The following is a 20387-nucleotide window of genomic DNA, read 5'->3' as shown; positions in this document are numbered from 1 at the left end:
CTCTGAGGGCTCTTCCGCTGGAAAGGATAGATATTTGCATTTACTTCAGCTGGCTCCCTGCTCAATTCCTCCATTTCTCAGAGGTGACAGGATAAAGTACTGGCAGACAGCACTCTTCCCCTGGCCCTTGGCAGTCTGGTGTGTTCTGTTCCACTTTCCCAGGCAATGAAAAGGTGTTTACAAATAGCACAGCTTTACATTAGTTGAATTTGTGGTCTGCAATAGTATTGGAGACTTCGATTTTAACTAAGAGATTTTTGTAATTTCAAACTGGTTGTTGCAGTTATAGTTTCTCTTTTCTCCTCTAACAAACCAACAACCCTTCAAAAAAAAAAACCCAACCACAAAATAAACAAAACACCAGGAAGATTTAATAATGATTTAAAGTTGAGCTAGAAGGGGGATGGGAAATGGGTTGCTAATGTTAAGTATCTTCTGCCATCAGGAGGCGCTTGAGGCATAGTGCCATGAATCTGTGTTGATTGATCCTGCACTATAACAGGGAGCAAACCCAGCCCTCTGGAAACACAGACAGAGTTTTTGTTTTCTTACATCTAAGAGTGCAGGTTTGGTTCTTCTCCTGTGGTGTTCAAGTGTCTGTTTAAAGGATTCAGTAGCAGATGTAAAACTGGAGCAGCTCTGCCTATTGCAGGAGCAAAATGTACTTCCTCTCCCCATCACCTCCTACCCACCTGGATGCTTTGCACATGGATTATATATTGTGTAAGTGCTGGCTGCGTACACTGGCAATGCACATCCACTTGCTGGCTGCTCATTGCCTTATCCAGGTTATGGGGAGAGTCTCAGAGTGGTGGGTATATGTGTGATATGTATCTTCATATCACCTGTGTGGTGATATGAAGATACCCACTGTGTTTTGTACACAAGTGAGACACTTCAGGGCATTTTCCAGACTGCTGTAATAATATTCATGGGTACAAGGGCAGGCTAATTTCTGCAGTGTGAAAAACTTATCAGTTTTAAGGAGCCATTAAACAAACAGTAACTCACCAAGAAATCCCTGCTTGCCCTTTCTCAAAACCCGATTTTGCTGCCATTCATTGCAGTGAAAATAATTGTTTCAAAGAATGCAAAACTAGTCATTGCGTATATTAATATGGGCTTCCTCTGTGCCTCCAAATAGATCTCCGGCAGCTTCACTGGGGCTCTGTAATTGTCTTTTATTAACCTAGACATAATGATAGGAAGCTGCAAGATTCTAACGGAGATGAGAATTTTTTTTAATGAATAGTTTTATCAGGTGCTAGTCTGTGTATCTGTAGTTGCTGCTTCACTCTCCAGAAACAGAGGTTGGAGAGAATACAAGAGAGGTGCTGAAATAAAATCTAAGAAATGTAAGCTCAAAGTACTTCAGAGATGCAGTGAACCATAATGTTCTTCAAACCACAGGCCATACTCTCTCGCTGCACATGTGTTTTGATGGTTCTGATTTACAAATTGTTTGGAAAAAGAGAGGATTAAAGTCTCTGTTATTTGTCATTTGAAACCTTCAGAGTAGTTGACAAAGAAAAGTGACATGATTTTCTAGTCAGACAGACCAGCATAAAGGCAGACATGTGCAGCCCTGTAGCAGGACCTGTGGCTTGAACAAAGCATTGATAGCCAGGAATTTGAGAACTGAAATTCTTGATTGGATTATACCACCATTTCCAGTGTCTATTTAGATAAATAAGGCAATTAAGGCAAGAAAACACATACCTAAATCTCATTAATTTTAATAAAATTGCACACCTGAAAAGAGTTAAGCAACTAGAGACACTTCAGTGATCAGTCTGTTCCAAAGATCATTGCAGTAAGAGAGTCCTCACTCCTGATTTTTAAAAATAGGCTCAAACTCTGTTCCTCAGTTTTTTCCTTCTGACGAGCAGTGATAGGGAGTGAAAAACAGAGAACTGTGATGATTCATAAAAAGTGTAATACAGAACATTATCAGCTGAGATGAATGTTACATCATGTGTAATGTTTATTGTCAGAGTAAGTGGAAATGTTTTCCCAATTTTAAATTTCAGCTACGAACTTTGGCAAATTTTCAAATGTTAATGATTTGGCAGGGGGGAATCCATGCGAAAGTCTCCATGTGTTGTCTGAATTTAGTTTGCTTGCTTGTTGCAGTCTATGTTTGTCCACTTGTTTTCTTAATTCTTTTCAGGCGCGGAAAGTTTTTCACAATGTATAAAGCTAGCAAAAGGTTCAATTTTCCATTCATATGTGGTAGCTCTGTTCTGCTTTGGTCTGGAGAAAGGATCTGAGAACCTCATCTCTTAACATTTTTTATCAAAGAACTGCCTAGTGATGCCACCACAGTGTAATAGTCCCAGAATAAATGTTTTGGGGTAGGTTTCCTTAGCTCTGTTCTCCTGTACTTCATGTCTGACATTTTTACCTTATCAGCTCTGCTTAGCATTAAGTATTACTGAAAATTAGTCTTTTGAAAATAACATTTGTTTTAAATATACCTATTTTAATTAAAAAATAAGTCATTTGGGAAATACAACAAAATGATTAAATGTTGGGTAGGGATTTTTCATATGATAGAGATGTCACTTCATGCAAGAAGTACAAAGCTGACAGCAGCTGGCAGAACAAAGGCCACAAAATTCAGCTGTTAGCTTCTATAATACTTTTGGGGAAAATTGATTCTCAACTCTGACTACAGTAATAATACTGGATTTGGTAAGTTCAAGAATGTCCACATTCTAATACCTATTCAGTAAATCTCTAGAACTGAAATAGTCTCCCATGATTTAGAAAACAAACACATAGACAATAACAAACACATGGACAAAACCAGAAGACAAGATGTTAATGAGATATGGCCTCAAGGGCTGTACTAAGCAGAACAATAATGCAAGTGAGTAACCACTTCCAAAAACTGTATAATGAATAGTCTGCCTGAGCATAATGAGTTTGACTTCGTTGTTTTGTAGGCTAGCTCCTAAATTGCAGTGTTTAATGCCCAACCATATTTGGCTGCAGGTAGGGAAATGTTATTAAATGCTAGTAAGCAGCTCCAAAAAAATCACATGCTAATCTGAAACCCAAAGGACAGTTTCACTCCCACTGACTGCACTGTCCACTGACCTCAGCTGAAACTTAGATCATTTTATGTATCCAGATTGGCCTGCCATTTATACATCAGTTTTAAAGGCCTAAAGGGATACAGATAAACATCTTTTCAGCTTCTATTATATATCATTGTACACCTGTCAAAACTAACAAGCTACAACCTGAGGAGGAAAACAATACTTGAACAGCATTTCATGGTGTTAATTAACTGTTTTCATACTTATAGTATGAGCTAATGCTGCTTTGCACACAGAAGTAAAGTTTCTTTTCAAAATAGTCATTGCACCACGGAATTTTTTAGAAAAATAGGAAAGTATCAGAAACCCTGATTTTAAACAAAACTGAGCCTGACTTCATTGGCTTCAGTGAAAGATGCATTAAACTTTGAGTTTGTCCAAAACTTACTTCAATGACCTCAGTGAAAACCAGAGGGTTACTAGCAGGTAGGCCATCAAGGAAATCTAGTTACATCCACTGGAAACCCAATGAAAATTTCCTTCAATAAATACAATAATGGCAATGATCTTGAAGACAGAGGAAACAGCACAAAACAGCATGAAGAAAAAGGCATGAGGTCAATACAGTATATTTTCAGAACAAATTTAAAAGGGAAAAACCGAGATGTCTTAAATCCCTTGGCATCTGTAAACATTAAGAAGACATCACATTTGGGCTAATCTGAAGGCACAGCAGCCATATAAAGTAAATCTACAGGCTTTCCAAAGTAAATCTACATGATTTCTTGGCCTTTGAGAGCATGGAAGATAAGAAAGTAATCCTCTTTGTTTTGGTTAAAAAAAAAAAAAAATACTTCAAAGTAAGGTGGAGGTTTTTTTCCCCCTCTCACTATGTAGGATCTATTTTAAATGACCTATTTAAATGTTCTGCAATTATGGTGCTTTTGTATATTTTCCATGTAAGTGAACAGAAAGGAAATCCCTTGAAGTTCTGGTATTTTAACCAACCAAAGAATAATCTTTTATTTTTTTTTTTCCTCTGAATTCTTCATACAAGGTGTCTTAAAATAGACAAGACAGGTACATTACCATTGTCATAATTGTCAGCTTCTGTCAGTTTCATTAGTGGATAAAGGTCTCTATGAATATTACTCAGGCATTCCTAGCCAGCCTCCCAAACTCTGTCAAGCTTCCTAAAACTATCCCCTCTGCTGCTCTTTCCAGTCACTCAAGTCTGTTCTTCAGCTATTTAACGTGATCCATGCTAGTTGTTGCTGCGATATGTCAGTTTTTTCTCCTTCATCCTTTCTCAATGCTCCTTACTTTATTGATATGTGAATATCTAAAATCTTTATTGATATATGAATCATTTAATAAAATAAATTTCTCCTTATATTCAGAACATGCTGGCTTCAGACTTCTCTGGCAGCTTATAACTTCACATCTTGGAGAAGACCTGAAATGTTGTATGTCAAAAGAGTATTCAGGTCATACACAGGTCTTGAGATTAAGCAAAGACAATTTTTTTTTATTTCTTTAGTTATACTGAACATATCTACAAGCATATCCTCTTCTTGGCATAAAAGTACTCCAATAAGGCTAGCATTGTCCTTTAGACTACAATGTTTCCATCATTCAGGCATCGGTTTAGACTTTTCGCATAAATCTGTCTTTGATTCTTTCACTGTTTAGTAAATATGCATAAATGTTTCTTCTGAAAGTAAGATTTTGTGGACGTGTGGGAAGAAAAGATATCTTTCCTTTTCAAATGTTAAATGTCCCAAGTGTGAAGAAGTCCAGTTCTAGTAGAGAAAGGAACTTTACAGAAGTTAACTTTTCTCCTTTACTTTTCTGCATAAACCTTGATTAATATTGAATCTATGTGACCGTGAAGCTACAAAAGGCATTGTAAAACATTTAACGTATGATGTTGCTCTGTGTTTAGTTCAGTTCATCCTTCCCTCATACCTCCACCCATCTCTCTCTCATCCTGTAAGTGGCTGGGTACTCTCACCACTAATCATATACCAGCTTTGACACATGCCAGAGCTATTCATAAGCCAATTCCATTCACTAGTTTATCTGAAAACTAACCTAACCAAGAGAAGAAAAAAAACCCATCATTTTGAGGTTAGCGAGTTGGTTCAGGGAAGATCCAATAAGAAGAATGCAGCAAAGTTCCCTCTAAATGTTTTACTTAAACCTTCACTAAGATGAGGAAGATTTCATTTTACCAGCTTTTAGAACAGTCTGGATTGCCTGCTCAGGCCTTGGAGGCGATTATGTGAGGGGCAGTCAGTGAGAGGACATTCCCCCTTCCATCCAGGCTGGGCTGAAATTCTTAAAAAGTATGAGACATCCATCTCAGCCACAATCTCTTTTCTGACCACTTTGATATGTTGTCAAAATGTTGCTAAAAGCATACATCTCTTTTTTTGGTTACCGGTTTAACACACCTTCCCTGAAGCCATTTCACATCAGATTAGCACTACTTAATCATTAGGTTAAAAAAACTCATTTATTGAAATGGCTGCAGTTTCTGTTCTTTCTTGAAAGACCATGTTACTACATTCCTTTGCAATAGTCTAGAGGCAATAGGAAAGATAGCGTAGGCCTGCTTTTTAAAAAAAAAAACAATAATAAAGTCTGGTAGTTCATGAGCCTATGGAGGCCTTAATTGAAATTAACAGAAAACGTAGAAGTAGAGGAAATTAGGGCAGCTGCAAAAGAAACCCCAGAAGCAAAAGCAGGTTAAAGTAGAGCAATGAGCAAACCCATGCAATATCTTAATTTTGCTTCAGATATTTCCCCCTTAGTGTAACTTGTTCTCTAAATCAAGCAACAAGTCTAAAGCACGTGGTTTCTTCTGTACATGCCTGTTCATTCTACCACAGTGGTCTTTCAGCTGATGACCAAAGGAACTGCAGTAACTGGGGAGTGACTCTCCCAGCATGCGGAGAGATAAGAGTAGCTGGCAATTTGCTCTGCACTTATTCCCTGTGTCACATTGTCACCAGCTTAAACTTCAGCAAAAACAGAGTATTTGATTTTCATTCTAACAATTGAATTACAATTATTTTATTCACTTTTATCATATTTTTATTGTAAGATTTATTTTTGAATTTTCTAAAAAATAAAGTAAGAGACTTTTCTTCTTGCAGGTAGTTTAATGAAGGGGTTACAGCACCGACCTTTACATGTGTGAGAAGCCCACCTTAAGTCTATGGAATTCCAGAAGGTGATAATCTCACCTGTGAGGAAAATGTGGAGGAGTGAGAACTTAAAACAGAATTTTCTAAATTCGCATTCTGTTAATGTCAAGTGACCTCAACCCCTCCAATCCTGACTGGAAGCCTAACAGGTATGATATTCAGAGCACAAAAGATTTCCCCTGCTCTACTGTTGAATACAAAGTTATCAGGAGCAAATGAAGAAACAAGCCTTGTAACACAATATATTTCCCCCCCTTGTTAGAGTACCTCTTTCCTTCCGATCATCTATCATTTCCAACCACAGTCAAATTTCTTTAAATTTTCTCTGCAGTACATGGACATAATTCTTTTATTCAGTTAACAGGCCGTTCACTCAGGGAGGATGAAGTGTTATTTTATGATTCAGTGTATTCAATAATGTCAAAGTTTTCTAGCACAGAGTCCTTATTCTAAATGTATTTCTTTTCTTGAAAAATCAGTTTAGTGAACAGCTTCCACAAGAGACTTGTGTAGGACAACAGCAGCTGCTTCTAGGTTTTTCATTTAACTTCATATTGTACAACCTTTGCAGAAAAATATCCCAGGTATGTTCTTCATCCATTATTTTTTTAATAATGTCTTTCTCTTCTGACTTCGCACTTTTCCTTGACTCAAGGGGCAGGAGGATAGGCCAGGCTTGGCTTTAGCTTCTGACAGTGAGCTGGAGGGTGAACAACCCCTGCGTAAATGAGAAGAGAAAGAAAATAAGTAAAGCACCGAACATCTTGCAATTTAGTGAAATTAAATGTCTACCCACTGTGGCCTGACAGTAAAATCTGGCAGGAGTAATGTTATGGAGCTGGACATCCCCACAGGTTGAGTTTACAAAGAGAATTAGTCGGAAGACCCGCTACCAGCAGCATGCCTACTTTATCAAACATTCAAGACAATGACTCATTGTAAATGAGTAGGAAAAGATGGAATGAAAAATCCCTGCCAACCCCTGTTGAAAGGATGCATACATTTAGTGTTTTCTCAGGTGATGCTTTCCTCCAGCGGGTGATGGGTTACTTGTTGCACATTGAAGAGGACTCCTGGATAAAATGGAGTAAGTTAGGTGGAAATAGTATGGAGGCATGTAGAGACATATATCTGACAGTATTTCTTCCACTTTATTTAGCACAGTATTCTTTTACATTGGTTCTGTCTTCAGTGTATTACAGACTTGCACTGTTTCCTAACACACTGTACCTTTAGAAGGATGCACATGTGACGATTTGCTCTAGTACCTACAGAGTTTTCTTCCTCCCCATCTTCTGACTGACAGTGTGACAAAATACATAGAAGACAGGGACAATGGGTGCAGTTTTGTCTTATTTTTTTCTCCTCAAAAGACGATGTCCTATCAATTGAAACCCTATTATAAAGCAGTGCTGCACAGCCATTGTTGTATTCTGCTGTGTTGGATGTTGTTTGCTGAGTATGGCAGTTGTTACTGATCTATCTGGGAGCAGAAACATGTTGTAGACTTGTTAAACAGAAATTGTTTAACCATGGAAACTCCAGAAGCAGAGCCCACACAAACCTTTGCTTTCCTAGTCAAAGAATTGTCAACCAGCTTTCCATGTGTTCAAACAAAACAGGTTCCGCTCTACCTGGGCCCTATGTGAAGGGCCACAACATTAACTTCGGGGCCATATTTACCATTCTTTGAGAAAAGGGAGGAGTAACATGTAGTGCTTCCATAATAATTATAAAATAGACCCTGATCCAAAGTGATGCCTATTAATTTCTTGATTCTTTTTAACTGGCATGAACCTTCTCAAACAGAACAACCCAAATACATTTGTGTGCACACTGCTTCTCTCCCAGGTGTGTTCCAGCAGCTGGGTACACAAGACTTGCTCACAGCTGACCAGTACAGATATCAGCACATGAACAAGGAAAGCAAGCCCCCATGCTGGTCACAGCAATTTCTTGTCTGGGTCTTCTGATTTCAAGAGCCACAGGTGTGTGAGTATCAGTATCTATGGTTAGTTCAAACTGCCAGGGACTAAGCCTTATTTTATTTTCAGGATGACAAGAGACAAACTGGAGAGAGAGCAGAAAAGCACAATTCAGTACCTTTAGGATGCCCATGCATCCATAGGTAGCATAAAGGTAGGACACTGGCAGTTGTATAAAAGACACTTCTTCCCCACCACTTATGTGTACACATGCAGCCTGAGTTCAGATACTGTATCTTAAATTGTACCTGGGAATGCCCAGGAATGAGTAGGGTGTTTAGCTCCTGTTTCCTATCAGTTGATTTCTCACTCAGAAAATCACTGTGGATGAAAAAACAAAACAACTTATTGCACAGGACTCCCCTTGACTTCAGCTGAAGTTCTATTTGCATGTGTGCCAAACAGCTTGAGGAAAGTGCTCTCCAAGGTTTCCTGCTGTGAGCAGTAGATTCAGCATCTTGACTGGCTTCTGCATTTGGATGATTCTGTTACAGGAAGGCTTTTCTCCTGGCAGACTTTGAACAAACAGTTTCAGTTTCAAGTTCCTGTATCAGCCTGGAAGTAAGTTGGGAGAGGTAAGTGAACAAGCATGTCTGTGTGTTGAGAGGAAAAGCATAGTTTTAAGAGCTCTCCCAAAAACATGAAAGGAAACAAAATATAAATAGGCTTCTGTAATTTCTGAGCAGATTGCACGATGAATTTCGGTTGCCAAGAGTAAATATTACCTTTCTCTCCCAAGATCTTCTACTTGGTTATGCTAATGACATTACTGACGAGCTAATTCTATCATTACTGAATGCTACCCTGTGTGTGTCTCCTTGGGCAGGAACTAGTAATTCTCACATTTCTACTTTTTCCTCAGATACTTCTCACATTTCTACTTTTTCCTCAGATACTTCTCTTTGCAGAAAATCGTGTTACTAATCTATCTGCTTGTTAGCCTTTGCTCTTCTTCTGCTAAACTGAAGAAGGAAAAATACATGCTCCTGTGGCAAACAACAGAGAAAAAAATCAAAGGAGATGAATGAGGTTCCATCACAGCAAGAAATTTAAGAAAATGTTAGAGATTACAATAATGGGCATGGTGTGCAGCCTAAAGTAATCTTGTAAACTTCAGGGAACCAGACCAGATAATCCAACTTGCTCTTTCTGTCTCTGCTGTCTTCCAGTAACTATCTACCATCAGGTCAGACGAAAATTTCTACTGATGGTGACAGAACTTCCAGCCAGATCTTAAAGAAAGGGGTACAACCAAGTGATTGTAGGATGTAACCCCTTAAAGTGATTTATTCAGTAAGCACGTCATCATCTTGGACCACAGTCTTGACCTTAAGCTTGTGCTTATGTTATACTTTAAAATCATCCTCAGTTTGGTTTGGTTTGTTGTCCTGACGTATAAGTCTAAATCTTAGTGAGTTTGACATGTTGTAGGTTAGGAAAAGTAGCTTAGAAACCACCCAATTGGTCAAAAAAGATTTGGAAAAGGAGTTATTTTTTGCGACTGCAAATTAGAAATAAATATAAAAATACGACATGCTAAAACCCTAATAATGACATTGTATTGCATAACTAAGTTTCCTTCTCAGATAAGTTCTACAACACCATTAACATATGTCATTGTTAATAACCACTTGTAATAGAAACATCAAGAATTATTTGGTTACAGTGCAATTTCAGTTCCCTTAAATACTTACTCATTTCACGGTTTTCCTGGTTAAAATATGATCTTTTATTATGCTCCGTGTTTGATTTTCTATTTGGTCTCTAAGCAGTTGTTTGATTGGTGGTGGGAATAGTGATCTATCTTTGACACTGTCTATATGCTCTTTCAGCTACTACATAAGCAAGGAAACAGTTTAACATCCAGTTTAATGTAGCTGGTTGAAAAACTGGCACCTTGATCTTTACACATTTCTGTGCCTGTTGTTAAAACAGACTTATAAATCAGGTATCTTCCTAAATTAATTTTATCCTAGATCTTTGCTTGCTATCCCATCAGTTTATTTAAACAGAGTTTGAAAAATTCAGCTTACACTGCATGCAAATCCTTCTAAACTGGGCCCTTTATATACATGCATTCCCTTTTATGTGAGCAGTACTTTGCTAATGGTTCAATAATTAAGAGAGTTTACATTTTAAAGACTTCAGTTTTTAATTGGTTGAATATTAATCACAGATCACTTTCAGTTCTGTTGTGATGCGCAAATTATTGATGTCTCAGCTGCATTTGTTTTCAGGTATCAGCCTACCTGCATAATGCAAAATAACATTCTGCAATTATTTCAATTAGATGCAGTAAGTCTTTGGAGCAAGTTATTTATTCCATTTCTGTAAATGAAGAAAGCAGTTGCTCTTTCCCATTCCCTGATGTTTAGTGCCTAGAACTAGCACTCACAACGGGTATGTGTGCACATGTAAACAGTTTTCTAACTCAATTATGTTAGCATCCACGGTAAAGGACAAGCAGTTGAACTCCCCTTGCAAGATTTCATTTGGTTAACTGACTCTTCTGCCTTGGAAAGAGATGTCACCTTGTTTGGAGGTATTAATTACCATTTTAAAGTATATTATGATAGAGTAAATAGGAGCTCTTAATTAGCAGAATCTGTTTTGCACAAGTGCATAACATTAGTTAATTATTTTTCATCAGACTGCAGCTGCTACCTAAGCAGAGGAGGAATTTCACCTAACCACAAAGAATGAGAAACACAAATAACTGTGTTGTCTTAAGAACGGGTCGGGTATGTCTCCTCACAGCGATTTTGTTCCATAATTGCAATTCACATTAAACGTAGCAAATGTTACCATCCTGCCCACTCAGTTTCCACCTCTACTTTTGTTTCATGCGCGGGGGGGGGGGGTGGGGAGGGAATGACACTCATGCGTAAAGATGGGGGGAGAGCCCTTTCTTTTCCTCCCTTCCCCCGCGTTGCTCTCCCAGCCGCGGTGCTAAGGGGCGCGCACCCAGCGATGGGCGGGCGGGCTGGCCCCGTCCCGGCTCTGCCCCGGGTTGCACTTGTAGCTGCGCCGCGCCGCCCATGGGGGCCCCACGGAGCCCGACGCGGCACTGGGGCCCCGCCGCTTTCGCCGCCCCGGAGGGCTCCTCCCGCCCCGCCGCGCCCGCTGGAGCTACGCGAGGGCGCAGCCCGGCATCTCCCCGGGAGAGGTAACGGCGGCGCGGCGTGGCTCCAGACGTGCGGAGAGGCTTCGGTCGCGATGCGCTGGCATTGCTCCCCCGGAGCGGAGTCTCCTTCCCCTCCAAAGCAGCGCCCGAGCGCTCGGTGCGTGCGTGCATATGTGTGTGCGTGTGGCGAAGGGGAGGGGGCTCTCTGCGTGCAAGGGGTGGGCGAGAGCAGTGTGATGGGAGCGGGTGCCCGTGTGCAGAGGGATTCTCTCCGCATGTGTGCGGGGGACCGCGGTGTCGGGGCAGGGCTCAGCGAAGTGGTTGCTGCATGCGGCGGAGTCCGCCGGGGTACTGCAGCAGCGGGCTTCGCCTCGCTTCGCGCCCCGGTGCTCAGCGCGGCCAGGGGTACTCGCCCGGCTGCCCCCGCCGCTCGGTGCGTCCGCGGAGCTGCCGGACGGGGAACCTCGCGGGGAGAGCGGTGGAGTGCAGCGGAGTGGGGCCGCGGCGACCCCGGCCGCCGAGGTAGGGAAGGTGCCGGGCTCTCCGCGCAGCGCCGCCGGGAGCATCGCTGGGGGCGGCCGGCCGCGCCGCCGGGCGTGTGAGCGCGGGCAGGGAGCGGGGCATAGCGGGGCTGCGGTTACATTGGCGTTTTAATTTCTTTTAATTATTTCGGAGGTTTTGTTTTCATCACTGTAATAATTACAGCTGTTATTTTAAAGGGGAGGGGGTGACGCGGCGACAGTGGCTTCCTGCCAGAGCCTTTCTGCCATCGCGGTCGCCTCTCCCTACCAGCCGGCCGCCTCCCGGAGCCCCGGGCCAGCGGCACTAGGCGCAGCGTTGCCCGCTCCCGTCCTTCCCGCAGACAAGCGGAGAGGCTGGGGCCGGGCGGCCCGGATAAGCCGGTGGAGGTGTGGGAGGGGCAGGGGGGCAGGATCTGCGCAGTGGGGCTGGGAGTGTGTAAATGTGCTGCGGGCTGGACTTTGCAAAGGTGCCGGGGGGAGGGCGGGGGGCGTTGGAAGCATTTGGCGGCGGGGACCGCGGTTGTGCCTTGTTACAAAAGGAGTGTGTAAGGGATGCTGGGCTGCATCGGCGCGCTGTGCCCGTTCCTAGCCGGCATGTGCGTGCGATGTGTGCGCGCCCGTGTCCGTCCTGCCTTCCCCCGCCGGGAGGCAGAGGGCGACGGGGCGCCCACGACAGAGGGGAGCCGGCTCCAGCCGAGCCGATTGCGGCAAATATTGCGGTAGCGCCGGCACTCCTGGCCGGGCAGGGCGACCCGCCGGCAGCCCCTCTCAGCGCCCGCAGCGAGCCCGCTCGGCAGCGGCCGGCGCCTCGGGGCTGAGGAAGAAGAGGGACCTCGAGCGTGGGAGAGGCAGGGACGCGGGGGGACGGGGCGGGGAGGAGGTGGAGCGCTGGGGACGCGGGGCATCGCGCTGCCCCTGTGGGCTCGTTCCCCGCGGCCAGGGTCGGGAGCGTGCGGGGATCAGCAGCGGCTGCTCGGCTCCTTCTTCTTTGACCCCTTCAGCTATCCCTTCCCCTCTTTCTCCATCGCCTCCTCTCAGCTTTCCTTCTCCCTCTTGTCCTTCGGTCCTCCCTTCCTTCCTCCCTCATCGCTCCTCTGCCCTCCCTTCCAGGTCCCCCGGCGCATCCTCCCCTCCCTGCGGCTCCCTCCAGCCCGATTCTCCTCCCTCCAGCTGGCTCCTGCTTTCTCCACTTCCATCCAGGCTCCCTCCTGCCAGCTTAGTGGCTTCCCACAGCAGGAAATGAAAGGGACAAGTTGGGAAATGGGGGGAATGGGGAAGGTGGGAGAGCAATGTATTGATTATTGACTGATTTTTATTTTGTTTTTAAGAAAAAAAAAAAAGCTACCTTCTAACTCAGAGAAAAAGCTGTGGCTCCAGTTCTGCGTTAAAAAATGGCAGCTGAGCTGGCCTGTCTATATGTGAAGGGTTCTTGAAAGCCACCTCTGTATCAGTGCAGGAAGAAGAGCAAACTACGTAATACTAATTTAAAAAAAAAAAAAAGTTCTTCTCAGGTTTCAGTAGTTTTAGGCTGGTGAATTGACTTTGTTTTGCCCTGCAAGTCAGGGTATTGCTGTTATTCCAGGGGATGGAGCTGTATACCTGTGCATGCTTCTTCCATATCTGTGTGCTTCCATTGGTTACCCAGAGCTGATCTTGTTTTGTGGATAGTTCATTGTATTTCTGCAATCAGTTTGCCACCTATTTATTTAAACTAGATATAATAAGTGACAGAAACTGTGTGTGTGCATGCCTGTGTATCCCTTGAGTCAATCTCACTATTACGGAGTGATAATCTATATGTGTTGATGCTATAGATGCATACATTGAGTACTGACATTGCTTTTTGTGTCTGTGTCTTCATCCTTTCTGTGTTGTGCTGTCTCAACCCCAATGTTTGGGCATGCATAACATCAGCATTTGTGTTTAATATCCCTGAAATGCACGGCAACATATGAGTAGTGCAGGATTGAGGAGAGTAAATATGCATAAAATTGGAATCTCCTTTGGTTATTTTACTTTGTTAGTTATGCATGCTTGGCATGTACCAGAGAGAGAGAAATATACTTGACAGACCTCAGAGTTATTTGTGTTTGTCTACAGAAATTTACATGCCATATTTGAAATCATTCTAGCTCCCATGTATTTGTTTGGTTGTTAAAATCTTTCATGTTATTTTAAATTCAGTACTTGTAGTTTATCTATAATCCTTGGCAGGTACAGTAGCTCAGTGGTATACAATTTTTAACCCAAATGATGTTTTGGAACAATGACAACTGAAAAACGTTTTCTTTTTTCTTTCCTTCTTTCTTCTTTAGATTCTTAATCTTTGTTCAGGAGCCTAAGGTTGCTTGCTGATCACAAGAAGATGTTTCTGTGGCTCTTTCTGGTTCTGTCATCTCCAGTTTCTTCTACAACTGCAGATGCTGATATATCTGTGGAAATTTGCAATGTTTGCTCCTGTGTGTCAGTTGAGAATGTACTCTATGTCAACTGTGAGAAGGTTGCAGTCTACAGACCAAATCAGCTTAAACCACCATGGTCTAATTTTTACCACCTTAACTTTCAAAACAACCTGCTAATTATTCTATATCCAAATACCTTTCTTAATTTTACATACGCAGTGTCCTTGCAACTGGGTAATAATAAGTTACAGAACATTGAGGGAGGGGCCTTTATGGGTCTTAGTGCATTGAAACAGTTGCACTTGAACAACAATGAATTAAAGATTCTCCGAGCTGACGCTTTCCTTGGCATAGAGAACTTGGAGTATCTCCAAGCTGACTACAATTTAATCAAGTTTATTGAACGGGGAGCCTTCAATAAGCTTCACAAGCTGAAAGTCCTGATTCTTAATGACAATCTGATTTCATTCCTTCCTGATAATATTTTTCGATTTGCTTCTCTAACTCATCTGGATATACGAGGGAATCGAATACAGAAGCTTCCATACATTGGAGTTCTGGAACACATTGGCCGAATTGTTGAATTGCAGCTGGAGGACAATCCCTGGAATTGTACTTGTGATTTGTTGCCTTTGAAAGCGTGGCTGGAGAACATGCCCTATAACATCTACATTGGAGAAGCTATCTGTGAAACACCCAGTGACTTGTATGGAAGACTGCTGAAAGAAACCAACAAGCAAGAGCTGTGCTCCATGGGGACAGGGAGTGATTTTGATGTGCGCATTCTGCCTCCCTCACAGCTGGAGCCTGGTTACAGCACACCTAATGGCCACACCACTCAAACATCAGTGCACAGATTAGTCACAAAGCCACCAAAGACTACAAATCCTTCAAAAATCTCGGGGATAGTAGCAGGCAAAGCACTGTCTAATCGCAGTCTCAGCCAAATTGTATCTTTCCAGACTAGGGTGCCTCCTTTAACTCCTTGTCCGGTCCCCTGTGTTTGCAAAACGCATCCTTCAGACTTGGGATTAAGTGTAAATTGCCAAGAAAGAAATATAGAGTCAATGGCCGAACTTGTACCAAAACCTTTAAATGCCAAGAAACTGCATGTAAATGGCAATTATATTAAGGATGTGGACACTACAGATTTTATTGAGTTTGAGGGGCTGGATTTGCTACATTTAGGCAGCAATCGGATTTCACTGATCAAAGGAGAAGTTTTCCGCAACCTTACAAATCTACGGAGATTGTATCTCAATGGCAATCAGATAGAGCGTCTGAGCCCAGAAATGTTTGCTGGCCTCCACAACTTGCAATATCTGTATTTGGAATACAATGTTATCAGAGAAATCCTAGCAGGCACCTTTGACTTAATGCCAAATTTGCAGTTGCTCTACCTGAACAACAATCTTCTACGAAGCTTGCCAGCATACATATTTGTGGGTGCACCCCTTGCTAGACTGAATCTGAGGAACAATCATTTCATGTATTTACCTGTAAGTGGCGTTCTTGATCAGCTAAAATCTCTTACACAGATTGACTTGGAAGGTAACCCATGGGACTGCACTTGTGATTTAGTTGCATTAAAACTGTGGCTTGAAAAGCTAAATGAAGGTATTGTGGTGAAGGAATTGAAATGTGAAACACCTGTACAGTTTGCAAACATTGAACTTAAGTCTCTGAAAAATGAGATCCTCTGTCCTAAACTTTTAAACAAGCCATCTGCTCTGTTCACTAGTCCAATGCCCGCTGTTACTTTTACAACACCACCGGGACCAGTTCGGAGCCCTCCTGGTGGCCCAGTTCCGTTGTCCATCCTAATCTTAAGCATATTAGTTGTGCTTATTTTAACAGTGTTTGTTGCTTTTTGTCTTCTTGTTTTTGTGCTTCGGCGCAACAAAAAACCAACTATAAAGCATGAAGGGATTGGAAATCAAGAATGCAGTTCAATGCAACTGCAGCTAAGAAAGCACGATCACAAGTCAAGCAAAAAGGATGGACTAGGTGCAGAAGCCTTCATTCCTCAGACAATTGAGCAGATGAGCAAAAGTCATACCTGTGGCTTAAAAGAGTCTGAAACGGGCTTCACGTTTGCTGACCCACCAGGGCAAAAAGTAATTCTGAGAAATATTAATGACAAAGAGAAAGATTTATTGCATACGGATACCAGAAAAAGACTTAGCACAATCGATGAACTGGATGAGTTATTCCCTGGGAGGGATTCCAATGTATTTATTCAAAATTTTCTTGAAAGTAAAAAAGAATACAACAGCATAGGAGTCAGTGGCTTTGAAATACGTTATCCAGAGAAACTACAAGACAAAAAAAACAAGAAATCTCTAATAGGTGGTAATCATAGTAAAATTGTAGTAGAACAAAGAAAAAGTGAATATTTTGAACTAAAAGCTAAACTTCAAGGATCACCTGACTACCTACAAGTCCTTGAAGAGCAAACAGCTTTGAATAAAATATAGGTCATACAATCTTATCGCCTACAGAGGACATTTATTTAATGATGAAAGTGCCTTTTGTTGACTTTTAACTTCCAAATATAATATATTGATAGGCATAGAGGCAGGTATATCCAAGGGTGTCTTGATTAACTGTAGCTGCATATGAATTGTCAAGTAGAGGAGAATTTCCTTAATAGATTTTACTACATAAAGCTCATGCCCCATGGAATCCTGTAAGGATACTGCAAACTCTATTGCCAGAGGGATGCTTTATACACGTTACGCTGAATTTAACCTCAAGAGGCATATATGTTTTGTACCTTAAATGCAAAACCATCGTCTCCTTGTGATTTGTTAGAACAAACACAAGAAACCCAGTACTGGTATTTGTACCTCAGCTGGGTCCTTCATCATGCACGTGGATTTAAGTTGGTGGAACTGGAGTAATCCCTTGAATTGTGGTGTTGTAGAGGCACTGTTTAAAGAATATCTGGAAAGTAACAAGCATGCAAAGAGAGAACATTTGATAGTACGTGTAAATTGGTTACATTTATGGCCTGCATCTTGAAACCACTGGAATTATAATGTTAAATTGTGCAAATATTTGTTTAAAATATACCATGCATTACATACCTATGAAATAAATTTGACCACTTGAAGCATACATGTCTATACAAAAAAATTAAAAAGAAAAAAAGAAAGAAATAGTTCAGCCTGACTTCTGCAGTATTTGTGGCATCTGAAGAAAATATTTGATGTTTATGCAGAATCTGTTGTAAGACTCATCTCCAATTAAAACTAGAGTTCCTTCTCAGTTACGTGAAAAACTTGCAACCCCAATAGGTTGTCCAAAATTGTCAGAGTGCTTACTGTGTGAGCGTAGCAGAAATTATTTTTGTAATATAATTCATATTTATGAAATACTTTGTATACTAAATAGGAAAAATATGTACTCCTTAATGTGTATTTAATATGCCTGACTTGTTTTCCTGATCACAATGCATTAATTATTCAGTATAAATAAAACCAGAACAATACACCAAACAGAAACTGGAGAGCTAATGTATAGAATTATCCAGAATTAAGTGATCAGATATAATAATAATAAAATCGTTCTGTACTATTCTTGTGAAATTAGCATATGATCTTATTTCAGATTTGTTACCAATGGTGCATTTTAAAATAGATTCATTAGGTTTTTAGTATTGTGTCTCAGGCAGTTATTTGTCATCACTTGTCTTGCTTTTCAGGGTTCTACAGCTTAATCTAAATAGTTTTCATGACAAATATTATCAGGAATTCATGGTAAGGGTAATAATTGTATATGCATAAGTTTTTATGTTCTTACCTGTCTGGCTGCTGTCAGTCAGGAAAAAAACCTGATCAGACAGTGAACAATATGGCAAATCATGTCTTTTTAAAACCACAGTGTAAAGTGGATATAGTGGTCTCAATTCAGAGTATTGTGTAGCTTGGATCTAGAAAGTAAAAACTTGCCCTAGTGAAAGCTGAATCTGAATAGCTAGGGATAAATAGCAGTCAGGAGAATGGAAAATCTCCACTGTATCTCACTGATAGATGGTACCTTGAAATGAGAATGGAGATATATTGGTAAAGCATCATACAGCAAATCTATACTATGAGATTAACAAAAGTTTTTTCACTTGAAAAGGAATTTTTTTTTTTTTTCATTTATTTCAATGAACTTTGGATAAGCCCCTCTATCTCCTTTGCTTCCAGAACCTTCTCCCCTGCCCCTTTTAAAATCAATACATAAATCAAGTAAGATTAGTAGTATGTAAACATGAATGCTTTTCATTAATTTGAAACTACCAAATATTACAGCAAGACCCAAAAATGATATTGGGGAGAAGGCTGTGTCAGCTATTTCCATTATAAACCTCTAATTTCAGGGCTTTATGACACTGCTGTGAAATTTTTATTCTGGAATGACACTTGGCAAACAGCCTGCAGTATATTTTTAGCTAAGTTTATTAAAAAAAAAAAAAAAAAAAAGCACTGCTTCTTTATTTAAGAGAAAGCAAAACAAACATTTTTCTATTTTCAGACATTTGTTTATGCTCTTGTAACTTAGGAAGAGGATTGTTTTATTATTTTTCTCCATACTACGGTGGAGTATGTACAATGTCATATTACATACATGACTTCAGACAATAAGATTATGAATTAATGACTAAGTTTTTTTCAAGAAGCTGCTGCTATCAATGCACAATAAGTGATTTCAGGATGTCATAGGGATTTCAGGACATGGACACTATGTACATATGCATTTCTAGGATAAGAAGTTCTTGGTTGACCAATGATGCAATACATATCCAAGGCTTGAATAACTACATTTGAGCTTATTGTGTTAAGAGTCTGTGAATTAAGGAGTGTTAAAGATGCACTGATGTGATAGACTACAATGGCTCCATCAATAGATTAAGAATAATGGGTCACTGTGCCTACTCTACACAGTGCTGCTTGGCTTTGAGGATGTATCCAGGTTCACTGGGATTTGCCTTGCGTAAGGCTTCCGACACACTTCAGTGCACTGTCAGAGATGTCATGTCCCATACCTTTCTCTGGAGAGCCATGTGTGAAAAATATTTGAAATAGCAACCTAATACTTGTAAGTGATGTTAAAACTGATGTGCTTATGACTCATATTGCCCTGAGCTAAAAGATCAATGATAAATGATTATGCCTTCCTCAGCTAAAAAAAAAATGAGGTGTTTGGTTTGTGGTGTTTTGTTTCAGGTTTATTAGTTTGTTTGTTTGTTTGTTTTGTGGTGAGGTCTTTTAATCACTGACCAAAGGAGGAAGATCTGATTTTCCTACTCATTGAGGTCCCAATCCAGTAAAGCATTTAAACTCAACCTAAATCATGTGCAGAGGTACTATTCATGAACTAATAATTAAACAATATGCCCAAGACTGGGGCTTAGGTAGAGTTTTTCATTTACTTTAAAAAAAGCCAGCTCAGAGACGTATATAATACATAGAGAATGGTGACTTTTGGGATTATGCAGTTGAGTGTAGGTTCGCCAGCATCAACAAAGGTTGCACAATCTGGACTTTCCTGTGTAAATTGTTCCTAAGTGGTTTACATATATGATGCAATATGTAGGCATAATAGTGTGAGTGAAGAATGTGGAAGTTGACAAAACACTATTTCTGTGAAATTCTTACTTTGAATGACAACCTTAATGTTAGTTTATTTCCTCCATCTTTTGAAACAGCGTATGTGTCTGCACAGCAGTTTTATTGTAATGTCCATTCAAATCTATAGTCAGCCTGAGAAGGTGACTCTTCGGATGTGGCTTAACAGATCTTGCATTATGTTGGTTTGAGTGGCCATGCTTGTAAAATAGCTGTTGAGACCCATAGACTAAATCAGTGAAGGTGTTGTCTTCATCGTATTATAAAGAAGTTTCCATTTTAAAATAAAATCAATAAAGTGTAATCATTTCCCTGAAAAAGAAAAAATTCGTGCAGTTTTATCAGAAAGCAACTACCATGGTGCAAGAACACAAGACCATTAAACAATTTACATTTTGCATTTAGTGTACAAGAGTGACAATAATATAGAAATCTAGTATAAAAATCTTATATAAAATGATTTTTTTTTAAACCGTAATGA

The 20387-nt window shown here is 40.7% G+C and overlaps 1 protein-coding gene and 1 long non-coding RNA gene across 3 annotated transcripts; one reads left to right on the top strand and one right to left on the bottom strand.

The window, feature by feature from the left end:
* Window positions 1–6208: 6208 nt before the first annotated feature.
* LOC115612988 lies at window positions 6209–11184 on the bottom strand. The gene is made up of 3 exons (XR_003993221.1): window positions 8490–11184; window positions 7258–7329; window positions 6209–6974 (listed from the first exon to the last, which is right to left on the bottom strand). It is a non-coding gene; the product is annotated as an uncharacterized LOC115612988 (long non-coding RNA).
* Window positions 11185–11288: 104 nt separating this feature from the next.
* Window positions 11289–17869, top strand: SLITRK4 (SLIT and NTRK like family member 4). 2 transcript variants are annotated; one of them, XM_030497947.1, is made up of 2 exons: window positions 11289–11522; window positions 14202–17869. In XM_030497947.1, the coding sequence occupies exon 2, from the start codon at window positions 14252–14254 to the stop codon at window positions 16763–16765; it is 2514 nt and encodes an 837-aa protein (XP_030353807.1). In that variant the 5' UTR covers window positions 11289–11522; window positions 14202–14251; the 3' UTR covers window positions 16766–17869. The 2 variants fall into 2 exon arrangements, with proteins under 2 accessions (XP_030353807.1, XP_030353806.1); XM_030497946.1 differs by lacking the exon at window positions 11289–11522 and adding an exon at window positions 11596–11887.
* The last annotated feature ends 2518 nt before the right edge of the window (window positions 17870–20387 follow it).

This window comes from Strigops habroptila, chromosome 9 (assembly GCF_004027225.2).
Source record: "Strigops habroptila isolate Jane chromosome 9, bStrHab1.2.pri, whole genome shotgun sequence".
Taxonomy (NCBI): Eukaryota; Metazoa; Chordata; class Aves; order Psittaciformes; family Psittacidae; genus Strigops; species Strigops habroptila.
Note: the sequence above shows the minus strand (reverse complement) of the source record. Positions and strands in the feature narration are given on the sequence as shown.